General features: G+C 43.6%; 1 protein-coding gene across 3 annotated transcripts in view; it reads right to left on the bottom strand.

Moving 5' to 3' along the window:
- The window catches only part of col22a1 (collagen, type XXII, alpha 1), a 344,398-nt gene that overhangs the window by 73,803 nt on the left and 255,258 nt on the right, over positions 1–15,337 (bottom strand). For all 3 annotated transcript variants that reach the window (XR_010960277.1, XM_067978562.1, XM_067978572.1), the window contains exons 33-37: positions 10,149–10,202; positions 7,683–7,727; positions 3,695–3,748; positions 2,819–2,872; positions 909–1,013 (exon numbers count right to left, since the gene is read on the bottom strand). Coding sequence is in view for 2 of the 3 variants with exons in the window: in XM_067978562.1 (XP_067834663.1) it covers positions 909–1,013; positions 2,819–2,872; positions 3,695–3,748; positions 7,683–7,727; positions 10,149–10,202 (312 nt within the window). In the remaining variant the exon portion in view is untranslated. The remainder of the gene's footprint in view (positions 1–908; positions 1,014–2,818; positions 2,873–3,694; positions 3,749–7,682; positions 7,728–10,148; positions 10,203–15,337) is intronic.

Here is a 15,337-nt window from a genome sequence, read left to right as displayed (position 1 = left end):
CACAAATCCATGCTGGCTTTCTCTGATTAACTGAAAATTCTCGAGGTGTTCAGTCACCCTATCCTTAATTATAGACTCCAGCATTTTCCCCACAACAGATGTTAGGCTAACTGGTCTATAATTCCCCAGTTTCTCTCTCTTTCCTTTCTTAAAAAGCAGATGACATGTGCAATTTTCCAATCTAGAGGGACAGTTCCTGAATCTAGAGAACTTTAAAAGATTATAGTTAGGGCATCCGCAATGTGCTCACCTACTTCCTTTAAAACCCTGAGATGGAAACCATCTGGTCCTGGGGATTTGTCACTCTTTAGTGCTATTATTTTCTTCATTACTGTTGCTTTACCTATGTTAATTTTATCGAGTCCCTGTCCCCGATTCAATATAAGTTTTCTTGGGATTTCTGGCATGCTATCCTCTTTTTCGACTGTAAATACTGACGTAAAGTATTACTGAATTGTGAGCCATTTTGTATGGTGGACTCATACCCGCCAGGAAATAGGGGTGGGACTACTGCATTTCATTTCACTTATAATACATATAGCAAACAGTCTTATATCTGGCCTTAATTTGATCGCAGCTTCTCAGAGTCAAATTCATTGTGTCATTCATTCCTTTAGATAGCTTCACATTATGTCCCCCCAAAAGTTATTTTTATTCCAAGGACAATTCTGCAAGACCGTAAACCTTAACATCTTACAAGACCGGGGCAACAAAGTATCAATGGTACTCCCCATCATTACTCATAATATTCTTCAGTGGTTTGAAAGGAACAATTTAGTTGTATTTCTGAATTCAGGCTTTGTGCAAATATTTGTGCATTTAGACACACATGACTGTAGTGTCAATGCAGTCCTTGGCTTCTACAACCGCTCCCTCAGAAAAAAAATTATTAACTAGAGATTACTTACCGGTTTTCCAGTTATACCTTCCCCTGGTAGTCCAGGGATTCCAGCCGGCCCGGAGTCACCAGGAGTTCCAGGTAACCCCGGCTCACCATCTGTACCAGGCGCCCCCTGTACCAGACAATAGGAAAAATGATAAATGTTTGGCGTCAATCTGCCAGTTACGGTAGCAGATAGATGGATGAGCTTAGTGATCTTTTCCCATTCTTGACTTTTCATATGTTTTTATATCTATTTTCCTTACCGTAAATGTTAACTCTGTGGAACAACCGCAGCCAAATTCTGAACTCCAAGGCAACCACAGCCAAGAGTAGCACCGTTACTGGATTGAACCTTCTCTCTGCTATGGTTTTGTCAGCTGTTAGTTACACCAAGTTACACCAAGAGGTGGGCTACTTTACAGAAACAAGGACTGCCAAGTCCATGTGAAGGTACTGAGAGGCACCATTATTTTCATTGTATTATTTTAACACATAATATTTTTGTTTGCTTTCTTTCTTTTCCACTCTTTCCACATTATCCTCAGCCAAGATGGCAGTTAAAGAACCTGCCCACAGGCTCCTGCTGTTGCCACTCTTTCAACTGGTCACAAGAAAATGTGTGAGAGTGGAATGGAGGGCAGGGGTGGCGAAAATCTGGTACCAAATGTGGGCAAGATTTCAACCCCCGTAGTGCCTCTCAGGCAACATGTTAGGAATCCCAGTAGTGAATCTGCACCATGTCAACAAGTTGTGCCACTGCACTCTGCTTACTTTTTTTTAAAAAGAAAATAAGTCTTAGTACATTTACACAGAGGTTGATCAGTACAATGTGTTGCCCTGTAATATGGGAATAGCTAAGATTTCAAGTGGGACTTTGAAACGTGGCATCACACCTCTGACCTCCTTTCTTGGCTCATGCCAGGGTACAGTTCCATGGATTTTGCAGCTGTCCAAATGCCATAGAAGTGACCATTTTTCATGTGTCAGCATGCCATTTGATGCATATGATGCACTTTCCAGCAGGGGCCACTAGACAGTGCTCAGGAGTAGAAAACTCACTGGATATTTGCCTCCCTCACCTGAAGACACTGAGACCAATTTTAGCTTCCCTACCACTACTCTGACCGAGATCAGCCAACTCAGCACAGACCTGATCCTGATCTGTACAGCTCATACTATATTGCAGTGAGCCATTGGGGGAGGATGTGTTCACTTTCATAATACTAATATTTTTAATCTTTCTAAGGAAAGATGATTAATTTGACCTGTTGTCAGGTCATTGTCATGTCAAATAAGCATTCCCAATCAAAAGGACAGGCTTCTTCCAGACCTCTGTCAATGCTACTTGATGTAAAGCGTCCTCTGATTTTTCTTTGTTTCTGCCCTTGAATGACATGATTGAGATTCAAAAACTCACCTGTCAAGCTGCAATGTGAATCATATAACTGGTTTACCAGAACACTAACCAGCTCTGCCACCTTACCATTTTTGGTTCATTTTCCATAGGTATATTTTAGCTGCATTTTTAAAAATAGTCCAGGTGAATTGTATGCTCATCAAGGTGAACAATGTATATCTAGAGAATGGAATACTCATTCCAATTTTTACCCAAGTAAGGCTTCCTTTACTCTGTCCCAACAGCGTTCCAATAGCTTCAGGATAACACTCCCTGCTAATTTCTTCCCTTTACCACACCAACCATTTTTATCACCTCTCTGAGATTGCCAATTCTGTACTTGTTAGCGTGTTTTGCAACTCTAAAATAAGGGTTCGCTTTTAGCTGACACCCTTAGTTTAGAGCTCCAAAACATCCCATAGAATCCTTACATCTCATCATTCTAGTCTGGATTCAAATCCAACACCCCAAAAGGCAATCATGGTAAATCACTGCATCACCTCGTCTCCCATTATTAGCTGCATTTATTCCACTCTTACCTTTTCCCCTCTGAGACCATCATTGCCTGGGGGACCAGCAAGTCCTGGGACTCCCTGTGTAATAAAGACACATTAGTAGTTTTTCTTTGTTTGAAGACTGGGTACTGACAGCACAGTGATATACCCATGATCCTGAATAGGTGCCCCACACATTAGTATGTAAATTCAATACAGTAAACATTTGGGGATTGATACGTCGTTAGAAGCAGCCACTCCTAAAACTGAGATAACTGTAACGTGCGATAGATCTTAACTACCTGTACATCACTGTGATCCAAGTACAAGTTTCAAAATTGTATATTCGGGGCTGCAAGTTTATAATTTGTAATTTTTTTTCTCCCGACAATTTGATCTTTCTTCTGAATGTCTTGATAGACGCTGGATCCTCCTGATACTTTGCTCAAACAATTATTCTTCTTCAAGTGTGAGCCGAGGTAGCGAGTGGAGTCAGTCCTATCGACCAAGGACAATACGTCCAACTAGCTCAGTGTCCAGTTGTAACAACCAGGATCAGGAATGTAGGTTGATTTTTTTTTACTCCCGCTCCTCAGCAACTGGGTACTGAGACTAATTATAGTGCATCAAATTCTGCTCTTCTCTCTCTCTTCCCCCTTTTCCTCTTTCTCCATGGCTAAGCTCAACTCACTCAGCACAGTTTAGGGCTGAACCTTGAAACTTCTTGGTGGTCTGTATGGCTCACATCATGTGAAAGTATTTATTCACTGAGCTATTGAGAGGTCAATTAACTTCAGAGTTTGTACAAGCATTCCTCTCACACTGCCACTGCCCCCACCCTCCCCCCACCCCCGCCCCACCGATTTCATAGCACCCCAGAATAAAGGAAATTCCCACCAGCAATGATTCTACTGTACATACCACGTTCCCTGGCAACCCATGTGGACCTGGTGGACCTGGCCTTCCAACAATACCCTATCGTGAGACAAATTAAAAAAATTATATCTTAAAAACTGTACAGGCATTAATTATATCAATCCAAACCACACATTAGATTGATCACTGATGATGATGTGAAGTGAAGCTGTAATGATAGCTGTAAGCTGTAATTGAAATGATAATAAAGAAGTAATCAGCCGAATAAATATAAAAATATTAAAATCATTGGCCCTTCACTGAAAGTATCCAGTCAATGTGAAGCTGTTATGAATCAGGCTACTCACAGATTGGATGGACCTGTAGGGCAGTCTCCATAAACAGAAGGTTATTTTAATCTAGCGTAAGATTTTGAAAGGTGGAGGAGGGAAGGGGGGTTGGGCGGATTGGGGTCTGATAGTGCTGAGGGCAGAGGTCTGTCAATATTCAGTTGGGGTTGGGGGTCTGCTAGCACTCAGATTGGGGTTCAGCAGCATTGAGAGGGGCTGCCAGCCTTTTAGGCCGGGGTGTGGGGTGCGCTGTTTGGGATCTCGTAGATCTCAGTTGGGGTCGGGAGTACTCAGTGGGGACTGCAGCCTGGCAGCGGTCACTGGGGTCTGTGAGCAGGCAGCACCCAATGAGGTCTGGAAGCATTCAGAGGCAATTTGGTGGCTAGTATGGTCTGGCATCGCTCTGATAGGACTCAGCAGCACTCAGGAGGGGGCTAGAGTCTGACAGTATTCAGTAGAAGGTCTCTCAGCAATCAGTAGACAGTGGGGTAAGGGATGATTGAGTAACTCCCAGCAGGGGCAGGGGTCTAGGAATTGGAGGCTAGGAGTACTCAGTGCTCCAGCGATCTGGTAACATTTGGGGAGTGTTTGGGGACTGGCACCCCTCGGGATAATCTGCTGTTAGGCAGTACTCAATAGGGGCTGTCATCTGGCAGCAGTCGAGCAATCTAGGGTCTAGCAATATTTGAGGTGGGCTGCAGACTGGCAGCACTTGCGCTGGCAGTACACAGTGAAGCGTGGCAGCATTGGAGGAAGATGGGCAATATTAGATTGTGATGTGGTCTGTCGGAATTGGGATTAGGTGGAGGCGCTCTCTCTCTTGCCCCCGCCCCCCCCCCCCCCCTTCTATCTCCATGGCTGAGCACACAGTACAGTTCAGGGCTGAGCTTTGAACTTTCTTGGTGTTCTGTATGGCTCACATCATGTGATGTATTTATTCACTGAGCTATTGGGAGGTCAATTAACTTCAGGATTTGCCTTTGGGGGATGGAATCTGATAGCTTTTGGGAGTTTGAAATTACTTAGTTAGGTCTGGGGTCTCTCACTGAGATGTATTACTCTGGGTCACACCTGGATTCTGCAGGGCTTGGGGGCTGACTGTGTCCTTGGGAGGTTATGGGCTGGCAGCTCTCAGTGAGGTGGTAGTCAATGGGGACTAGAGGCTCTAAAATTTGGCACCATTCTAGTAGCACTCAAGAGTTTGGGTTCTGGTAGCACTTGGAGCTGGGGTTTGGCAGCAATTGGGAATCTGGTAGCATTCAACGCTGGGGCTGACAGATTTGAGATCTAGTCGCACTTGTTTGGAGCAGAGTATGTGGGGCTGACAGAACTCAATGGTTTGTCTGAGCTTTCGACACTCAGCTGGTTGCACTCAGTGCTGGCGGAGGTCTGACAACACCGACAATGGGTGTCTGGGCTCTCATAGATCTAGGTGATGTTGCTAGGGCTTCACAGACATCGGGAAAAGGACCGGGGTCCGGCATTTCTTGCTAGAATCTGGAGTCTAAGCAACTGCTGGGGTTACCAGGAGCCAGTGTCTGACTGCATACAATTGAAGCTAGGGGCTGGAGGCAATTGAATATTGTTAGGGTCTGCTCTGAAAGGGTGGAAATCTGGTAGTACTTAGTAGGTGCTGAAGGCTAGATGAAGTACAGTCGCTCACTGACACAAAGGAGCAATGTTGTCACATTCAGTAATTAGCAACGTACAACAGATCTGTTACTTAGCAAAAGATGACATCATATACACATAAGAAAGGCACAACACTGCACTATTTAGCTTCCAATGTCACTTTTAGCTTGAGAGAAGAAAGACTTGGTTGTACTTTTGTGCAATTGTTGTTTATATGCTGTATGATAATTCTCATTATCAGAAGGATAGAGTAAAAATCAAAGTTGTATTGCTGCTAGAAAAGGCATTGGTCAGATCCTATCTGGAGTACTATGTCATCGCATAAGAAATTAAGAACATGAGAAATGGGAGCAGGAGTAGGCCATATGGCCCCTCGAGCCTGCTCCGCCATTCAATAAGATCATGGATGATCTTTGACCTCAACTCCACTTTCTGAAGTGGACAGTTTAAATGGTTAAAGGCACAAGTGCATTTCTGGAGAAAGGTACAGTGAGAAGTAGGATAGGGTAGGTTGATATTTCAAAAAAGGACAGGCTTGATGTGCCAAATTGTTTCAGCAGAAAATTGTTTTTTGTTTCCTAAAATTACCCTTTTTGCCCCATTTCTCAGTAAATATTGTCAGTTGCCTTTGACTCAAAGTTGGTTCAAATCCCACTCCAGAATTTGAGTGTGTAACCTCTCTTTCTGTTGCTCAGTGTCCATTTATCTTATGCCTCTGGGGCCCTTTTCTACAATAAAGGCACTATAAAAATGCCAGTTGTTGTTTACTGCATGAAAGAAGCATGCAGGGTAATCAAAAACCAGTATTACCTGAGAGGTCACACCTGCCAAGATGCCACCAGCCATTTCTTCAGACCCTGGCAGTCCTATCTGCCAATGCCAGGTGGCACAATCTTTTCAGACACTAGGTCACCAGAAAGCAAGGAAATTATGCTAAACCTTTATATATCACAACACCAAGTTATAGTCCAACAATTTTATTTTTAATCCCACAAGCTTTCGGAGGCTTCCTCCTTTGTCAGGTGAACACCGTTCACCTGACAAAGGAGGAAGCCTCCGAAAGCTTGTGGGATTAAAAATAAAATTGTTGGACTATAACTTGGTGTTGTAAAATTGTTTACAATTGTCAACCCCAGTCCATCACCGGCATCTCCACATCATTTATATATCACGTTAGGCCTCGGCTGGAATATTGTGTCCAATTCTAGGCAACACACTTCAGGGAGGATGTCAAATCCTTGGAGAGGGTGCAGAGAAGATTTACTAGAATGATACCAGGGATGAGAGACTTCAGTTATGTGGAGGGACTAGAGAAGCTGGGATTGTTCTCCTTAGTGCAAAGAAGGTTAGGTAGAGATTTGATGTCGTTTTCTCTCTTTGCCTTCCCCCCTCTCCAAACTTTCCTTGTAAGTCACCTCCTTAATCAAAGGCAGCTTAATAGTCCTGTGACCGAGCCCTCAAAATTATGAAGGGTTTTGATCGAGTAAATAAGGAGAAACTGTTTCCACTGGCTGGAGGATCGGTAACCAGAGAACACAGATTTAACATATTTGGTAGATGAATCAAAGGGAGATAAGGAGAAATTTTTTTACATTGTGAGTTGTTAATCTGGAATGCATTGCTTGAAAGGGCGATAGAAGCAAATTCAATAATAACTTTCAAAAGGGAATTGGATATAAACTTGAGAAGGACAAATTTGCAGGGCTATGAGGAAAGAATGTTATAAGCTGGATAGCCAGGTGCTGAAGGATAGAATACAAAAGCCTGGTCTTCAGTTCTTCCAAGCCTTTATTCACAGAGCTCCACATTACACACCACATCCTAGATCAGCTCTCTTATACATGGATACAAGAGAGCCCCAATTGATACACACCACCTGAATACAATTAACACTAATTGCTATAAAGCACATGGATACAATTAACAAAGAGCAGGGGAGTGGGACTATTTGAATAGCTCTTTCAATTGGCCATTCAGACAGGAGTTCTTAACCATTTAGAGCTGATAAAGACAAAACAATAAACATTATAAACTTATTAGCCAAGTTAATAGCATTTAAATAAACCACTTACCATTTCACCTTTTGCCCCAGAAATCCCAGATGGCCCTTGATCACCCTGTTGACCATGGGAGTTAAAGAAAGTTTACATAAGCTATAGGTCTGACAGATTTCCATCCATTTTAAAATGACTTATGCTCAATTATAGATGAAACACATAAATCATCGTGATCCTAAAAAAGATGCAGTAATGAACTCCTATTCGAAACAATAGTGGATATGCCATGGAAACCTTTTGGTGAACTAAATTGCCACAGGACAACTTATGATTGGAGCCTCAAAACAAATCTATGTCCAGATTTGCTGTTGACACATTTTATAGCTTTCTGATCTGTCAGCAAAATGATCTAAAATTGCATAGCATTTTATCTTGTGACAGGTTGGGGAGGGCAAACAAGGCAAGGGAGTACACAATAAATGGAAGGATTCTGAGAGGTGTAGAGGAACAAAGGGACCTTGGAGTGCATGTCCACAGATCCCTGAAGGTAGCAGGGCAGGTAGATAAGGTGGTTAAAAAGGCATACGGGATACTTTCCTTTATTAGCCGAGGCACAGAATATAACAGCAGGGAGGTTATGCTAGTAATCTATAAATCATTGGTTAGACCACAGCTTGAGTATTGCGTACAGTTCTGGTCATCACATTTCAGGAAAGATGTGATTGCACTAGAGGGTTCAGAGGATGTTGCTAGAAGAAATTTAGCTATGAGAAAAGATTGGATAGGCTGGGGTTGTTTTCTTTAGAACAAAGGAGGCTGAGGGGAGATTTAATTGAGTATATAAAATTATGACAGGACTTGATAGAGTGGATAGGGAGGACCTGTTTCCCTTTGCAGAGGGGTCAGTGACCAGGGGGCATAGAATTAAAGTAATTGGTAGAAGGATTAGAGGGGAGCTGAGGAGAATTATTTTCAGCCAGAGGGTGGTGGGGGTCTGGAACTCACTGCCTGAAAGGGTGGTAGAGGCAGAAACCCTCCACTCATTTAAAAAAGTACCTGGATGTGCACTTGAAGTGCCGTAACCTACAGGGCCACGGACCAAGTGCTGAAAAGTGGGATTAAGTTGGATAGCTCTTTCTCAGCTGGCATGGACCCAGTGGGCTGAATGGCCTCCTTCTGTGCCGTAACTTTCTATGATTCTATGAAGGTACAATTTCTTTGGAGAGTGATGAGATTCTCTGCTTTTTTCTCCAATTTTTCAATTCAGAATTTTCTCAACAATGGAAGTGATGTAGATAGACAATAACAAACAAACACAAGCCTGCAAAAGTAGTTAGTGGAACAGCGTCAAATTGCATTTATCTTTTCCTTAACTTTTCGGCAAGGATCATAATCCCAAAGAGTATCTTTCTCAATGAGTCACTCTCAGGAGTGCTCCAGCACCCATAACAATGGTTCATGGTCACGCTTGGTTTCAGTTGCTGGTAAATTCCAGGCACTTCCTAGCAGGAAGAGCTGGGGGGCAGGTGGCATCCATTTAAACTATAGACCCCGTGATCTTAATAGGTCATAAGCTCAGTGCCAAACGCACTTCATAATAGCATTTATTTCCTTTCTCTCACTGGACAGCAAGAGTGGTTCCAGCTCTCTCGATATCCTACATCTGTGAATGGAAACCATGGGGTACGTGAGGTAATAGTTCCATTGGCCTAAATGTGAAAAACAGGAGGGCAGCAAAAGCCTCCTTCAACTTTCTGGCTGTACTATGAGCACCATTGGCCTTCCGAAAACAAATTTGAATCAGTACAATGGGTAAGTGCTACCACAAAATAAGAACTAATTTTATGCAACACACTGCCCTAATGCATAACGATGCCAATGTCAAGTAGGCCCAAGTCTGTATTGGGGTTATACTCACAAGCCCTCACATGCCTATTTACTGATCTTAGCTTTGTTATAATCTCCATACTATTTAGTCCACTGTCCTAAGATCTGATCCCCTGAGTATAATCACATTAACATAAAGCTTATTGCAGAAAGTTTTCTGGCCATGTCTTGGAGGGCAGAGTTACATTTTTGGCTATTAACAGGCACAGTCACATGGATCATCCAACTTTTAAGAAAGGGGGCAAGGTACAGGACCCTTGTATCCCATACCTGTCATTCACATTGTCTGGGTGACCTGCCTTCACTTCTTTATCTGTGCTGCTTACTGGCTAACACAACTTTCCCTCTGAATTTTCCCTTTCCACTCTATGGGTAAGCACCTGGCCTCACCTTTATTTCAGCTGAGATCAGTAAACTTAGCATGTTAGAGTGTACAAATATAAACCTGCTCCATGGCACAAGTGTTGAGGTTCTGATGAAGGATCACAACTGAAACATGAACCCTTCTCTCTCTTTCAGACGCTGACTGACCAATTGCACATTTCCAGCTTTTCCAGTTTATTTCCAGCATGTACACTTTTTCTTTTAAATGTTCCACACTTAGTCATCGAGTAATATCTATATTACACATCTCTTGAGGCAAATTAATGTTACCTTTGGGCCTGGAGGTCCCTGTCGTCCACTTTCACCTGGTATTCCATGGGAACCCTAGGACAACACAATTTTGCTTGTTATAAAGATGGAAAAGTACTGTGGTTGATTAAAACAGAGCTACAATTTCACTAGACAATATCATATATCTGCAGTGCTCAATTCTCATGTCTTCCCTCCAACTGTTTTCGATCTCGCACTGTGCACTACGGCCCTTGGCCTTTCTCCAAAGTTTCTCAATAAAATAAAACAAGACCATACATTTGTGTTTAACAAAGTTTAGTGGTATCACATGTATTCTCAAAGAGACCAGTCAAAACTTGAAAAGTCAACCATTAGTTAATGTGAATAAAGGAGCAGCTTAAAGCATGGGCAGTGAACAACCTTACATATAGGCACATGATGGTCTCTGATGGGTCAGTGAATTTATCCAGTGGGTATCTGAGCTATACAGACCAGGAAGGTCTGTCCTTGTCCAAGTTGATTGATTGATTGGGTAGCAGCGCCGCAATGACCTATGGGGTTAGGAAAGGGATAATCAGACAGAATTCCTGCTCCTGATCATTTTCCGGCCATCCCTGCTGGAAGTGCAGACGAAGACCGCCTCCTGTGGTCAAAGAGCCTGCTGACAGTCACCATCAAAGCTTACACATGAATAATGGCCATGTGGGTGAGTTACCAGCATCAGGGAGAAGGGAATCAATGACATGGAGAGGAAAGGAGAACATTGGTGGTAAAAGAAAAAAAAAATTGTTAAAAAAACAGAGGCATTAACACTGAAGACAAGCATGAAGCAGAACCTGAGATCCAATGCCACCAGTGCTGGATTGGATGCTGGATTTGGGACTATGGTGGGTGAGAGGGCTACTGTGAGATCAGTAGCATAAAAGGTAACAGGAGTCAAGATGGCTATCTCTCAAATCACAAGAAAATAGGGGCCTTGGCTATCCTAACCTGACCTGATTTGATTTGATCGGAGTTTTCAAGATATTAAGAGGAACTGATAGGGTAGATAGGGAGAAACTATTTCCGCTGGCTAGAGAGTCTAGGACTAGGGGATATAGCCTAAAAATTAGAGCCAGGACTTTCAGTTAGGAGTTAGGAAACATGCAAAGGGTGGTAGAAGTTTGGAACTCTCTTCTGAAATTGGCAGTTGATGCAACTCAATTGTTAATTTTAAATCTGAGATTGATAGATTTTTGTTAACCAAAGGTATTAAGGGATATGGGGCTAAGGCAGGTAAACGGAGTTAGGTCACAAATCAGCCATGATCTCATTGAATGGCGGAACAGGTTCGAGGGGCTAAATGGCCTCCTCCTGTTCCTATGTTCCTATGGAATGCTTGACATTGACATTGAGTGCCCAAAATGGAAATTCTTCCATTTCCAAGAACACTCTGGAAACAGATTTGACCTTAAACTTCCAGGTTTCGGGAGACAGCTCTTCACATGCCTGGATCTACCTGCCACAGAATCTACATTCCCTTGTTGAAGAAACTGGGCTTGAGGTGCCGCAGAATTCTAGGGACCCGGGCTCCAGCACATACAGGATAAAGATGCCTTGGCTCAGCCTCAGCTCCAATCTCTGAAGAGCAGTATGGTAGTTCTCCATTTTTCACACAGCCGTCATTTGGTCACTTTTAGTGAGATCGCTAACTAGTGCCCAATCTGACATGTTTGCCCAGGCCCACTAAGATCGGTATCAAGATTGCTCACAATCATTATTTCATGCAGGGCCATGGCAGCCAGCAGGCAGACAGACTTTCAATCCAAAGGCCTTAGTGGTGAAAGGCCAATGTCTAACCCAGTAATGAACATGAGTTCAACATTTTGGAGTTCCAAGGTATTCTATTAAACCCTTGTTCCCCAGACAACCTTTTAATGAGGGAGTCTCTCCATGAGGGCTCTTTTTTTACATTTATGGTTCTCCCAACTTTCCTTCCAACTTTCTCCCTTGAATCCTTCTCTTCTGAAGCTGAGGACTCATACCAAAGGAACTGGCTGCCAGCTAGTACCTTGGCCAAGTGAGCATTCTTGGGATGGTCTGAAGATGTGAAATGTGCCACATAAATGCAAGTTTCTTCTTTCTTTCTTCTTTGAGTGTTGGCAGCCTTTTTGAACGTGGGTTTGTATTAGAGCCGAGGCTGATCCTGAACTCATCCGATGTTCACACATCCGTGTTTTTTCCATTTTGATCTCTCTGCACTGATTTTGTGCAGCAGAAGTCACCTCGGTAGAACACTGGTTGTAGATTTAAGCCACACGACTTGTTGCGCCATCATCTGTCAACAAGTTGGACCTTCTCTGCCACCAGGAAAATGATAGCTCGCAACAGGCATGTACCATTAGTGAGCCTGGACAATTACCTTTGGAGTGGGAGGGCCATAACAAATGGTCTCAGTGTTCCTGGGCTACGGAGGGGAGCGGGATAAAAAAAGATCAGCCAACATTCCCAAACCCAATTGCTACCCAGCAAGCATTTCTGGTATGTGTGTGCTTGTGTGAAGTTTGGATGACAGAATCAGGTTTTGGCTCTGACCGAGGCCCATATTCAAATAGCCAGCTGGCACCCACACAAGAAGCTGTGGATAACGTACCAGATGGTTGCTGGTACCCAAGGAATTATATCCCAAGTCAGCATGCTGCAGGTGAGGAGGGGGAAAGAGGGAAAAATTGAGGAAGGAAGAAAAGAAAGAGCCCCTCTTTAAAAGGTGTCAGTGTGACAAGATCTCACTAAACATTTAGCGGGTGGATTTCTGTGGGGATTGTCCCGATCATCCGCTGTAACTTCGGTGGAAGAACTGCAGAAACCCTGGAAAAACCTTTGCCAGTAACATTCGGCTATTTGACTACGGAAGGGTTTTCTACAGCGGGGAGTCGAGTGCACCAATCTCATTTTCTGGTAGTTTGAACTACGGCAGTGCCAAATGCAATCGAGCCTATAGATCACACCATACCTTTAAGGGACATTGTGTAAAGCATCCATCCTAACTCTTTTATCCCAAGACCGCATGAGAAATACTAGTTGGTAATTGAGGAAGCACTAGACTTATTGAAAAGTGTTTCACTAAAAATTAGTTTCTACTAACAGGAGTTCAGCTGACACCAAACGAATGGTTAAGTCAATGGAAAGGAAGATCAGGCGGGATGTATAATGGGCGGCTGATGTGATACTGCCCATTTTACACCATTGCTGAGGGTTAAAGTTAGCCTCCCGCATGTTAGTGATGTTGCAAACACAGTGGCAACATTTCCTCTGGTCACTGTGTGTTAGTGATACAGTAAACGCGGCGGGAAGATTCCTCTGAAAGAAAGACTTGCATTTATATGCAGTGCGTTTCACAACCTCAGGACGTCCCAAACCGCTTTATGGCTCTGCGGCGAGTGATTCACCTCCTAATTCCCCAAAGCCTTTCCACCATCTACAAGGCACAAGTCAGGAGTGTGATGGAATACTCTCCACTTGCCTGGATGAGTGCAGCTCCAATAATATTCAAGAAGCTCGACACCATCCAGGACAAAGCAGCCCGTTTGATTGGTACCCCATCCACCACCCTAAACATTCAGTCTCTTCACCACTGGCGCACAGTGGCTGCAGTGTGTACCATCTACAGGATGCACTGCAGCAACTTACCAAGGCTTCTTCGACAGCACCTCCCACACCCGCGACTTCTACCACCCAGATGGACAAGGGCAGCAGACGCATGGGAACAACACCACCTGCACATTCCTCTCCAAGTCACACACCATCCCGACTTGGAAATATATCGCCGTTCCTTCATCATCGCCGGGTCAAAATCCTGGAAATCCCTTTCTAACAGCACTGTGGGAGAACTTTCACCACAGGGACTGCAGAGGTTCAAGAAGGCGGCTCACCACCACCCTTCACAAGGACAATTATGGATGGGCAATAAATGATGACATAGCCAGTGACGCCCACATCCCATGAACGAATAAAAAAAAAGTACTTTTGAAGTGTAGTCATTGTTGTAATGTAGGAAACATGGCAGCCAAATTGTGCACAGCAAGGTCCCACAAACAGCAATGAGATAATGACCAGATCATCTCTATTAGTGATGTTGGTTGAGGGATAAATATTGGCCAAGACACCGGGGAGAACTCCCCTGCTTTTTTACGAAATCATGCCATGTGATCTTTTATGTCCACCTGAGAGGGCAGGCGGGGCCTCGGTTTAACATCTCATTTGAAAGACGGCACCTCCAACAGTGCAGCATTCCCTGAGTACTGCACAGGAGTAGCACTAGATTAAGGGCTCAAGTCTCTGGAGTGGGACTTGAAACCACAATCTTCTAACTCAGAGGTGAGAGTGCTACCACTGAACCAAGGCTGACACCCTGACCGTTAATTGTTAACGACAACTTAAATGCAGCAGGAAGATTTCCTCGGATCATTGTGCTTTGCAGCATCATAAATACAGCGGGAGATTTCCTCTGATTGATATTTCTAGTAAAAGCTTTGAAAAAAAATTGCACTAATGATTTCACAAGAGCAATGAAAGGAAATCCACCCCCAGAAGTGTGGCTGTTTCCAGCTATGTAAAACATAAAGGGCTGAAAATAAATGCTTTGGTCAACATTTTATAGTCTCTAAAATTCACATGTAGTCACAGTGGGCACATATGGTATTATAAGAAGGGACTTAAAACTAATGATTCTGCATATAGCTAGACAAACCCTGTGCAACGTCATTTACAATATTGGCCTAGAAATTGGATCGCCCCCAAATTGGGGTGCAGTGGCTGCTCAGCTCTCCTGCTCCTCCAGGCTCCACATTCAGCCAAGTATAAAATTTTGTACTTACCTTTATGGTGGCAGCCTTTAAGGACCGCTGGTTTCACTGCTGTGCGCCCGAGAAAATTGACCGCAGCATGTGAACCAATTTGGCAAAGGGGCCTGAAACAGGCATTAGGCCCCTGATTTGCATAGGCCACGGCCACTGTGCAATCGAATTTTTGACCTATCGACTTTGAGCCTTTAATCTCAGGGCAGCATGAGAGGGATAGCACAGTGCTGCCCCTGAGTGGTGAACAGAAGTAAACGCAGCCTTCTTTAGACGCTCCCAATGATTAAATAGGTTATCAAGTATTAGATTTAAATGCCACCACACTTTGTAATACAAAGGAAAGGGGGGTAAAATTGCTGGCCTTGACACAAAGGACACCATTATAAAAAA

This window comes from Heptranchias perlo, chromosome 3, assembly GCF_035084215.1.
Source record: "Heptranchias perlo isolate sHepPer1 chromosome 3, sHepPer1.hap1, whole genome shotgun sequence".
NCBI classification, from domain to species: domain Eukaryota; kingdom Metazoa; phylum Chordata; class Chondrichthyes; order Hexanchiformes; family Hexanchidae; genus Heptranchias; species Heptranchias perlo.
This window is presented reverse-complemented; position numbering and strand designations above follow the sequence as displayed.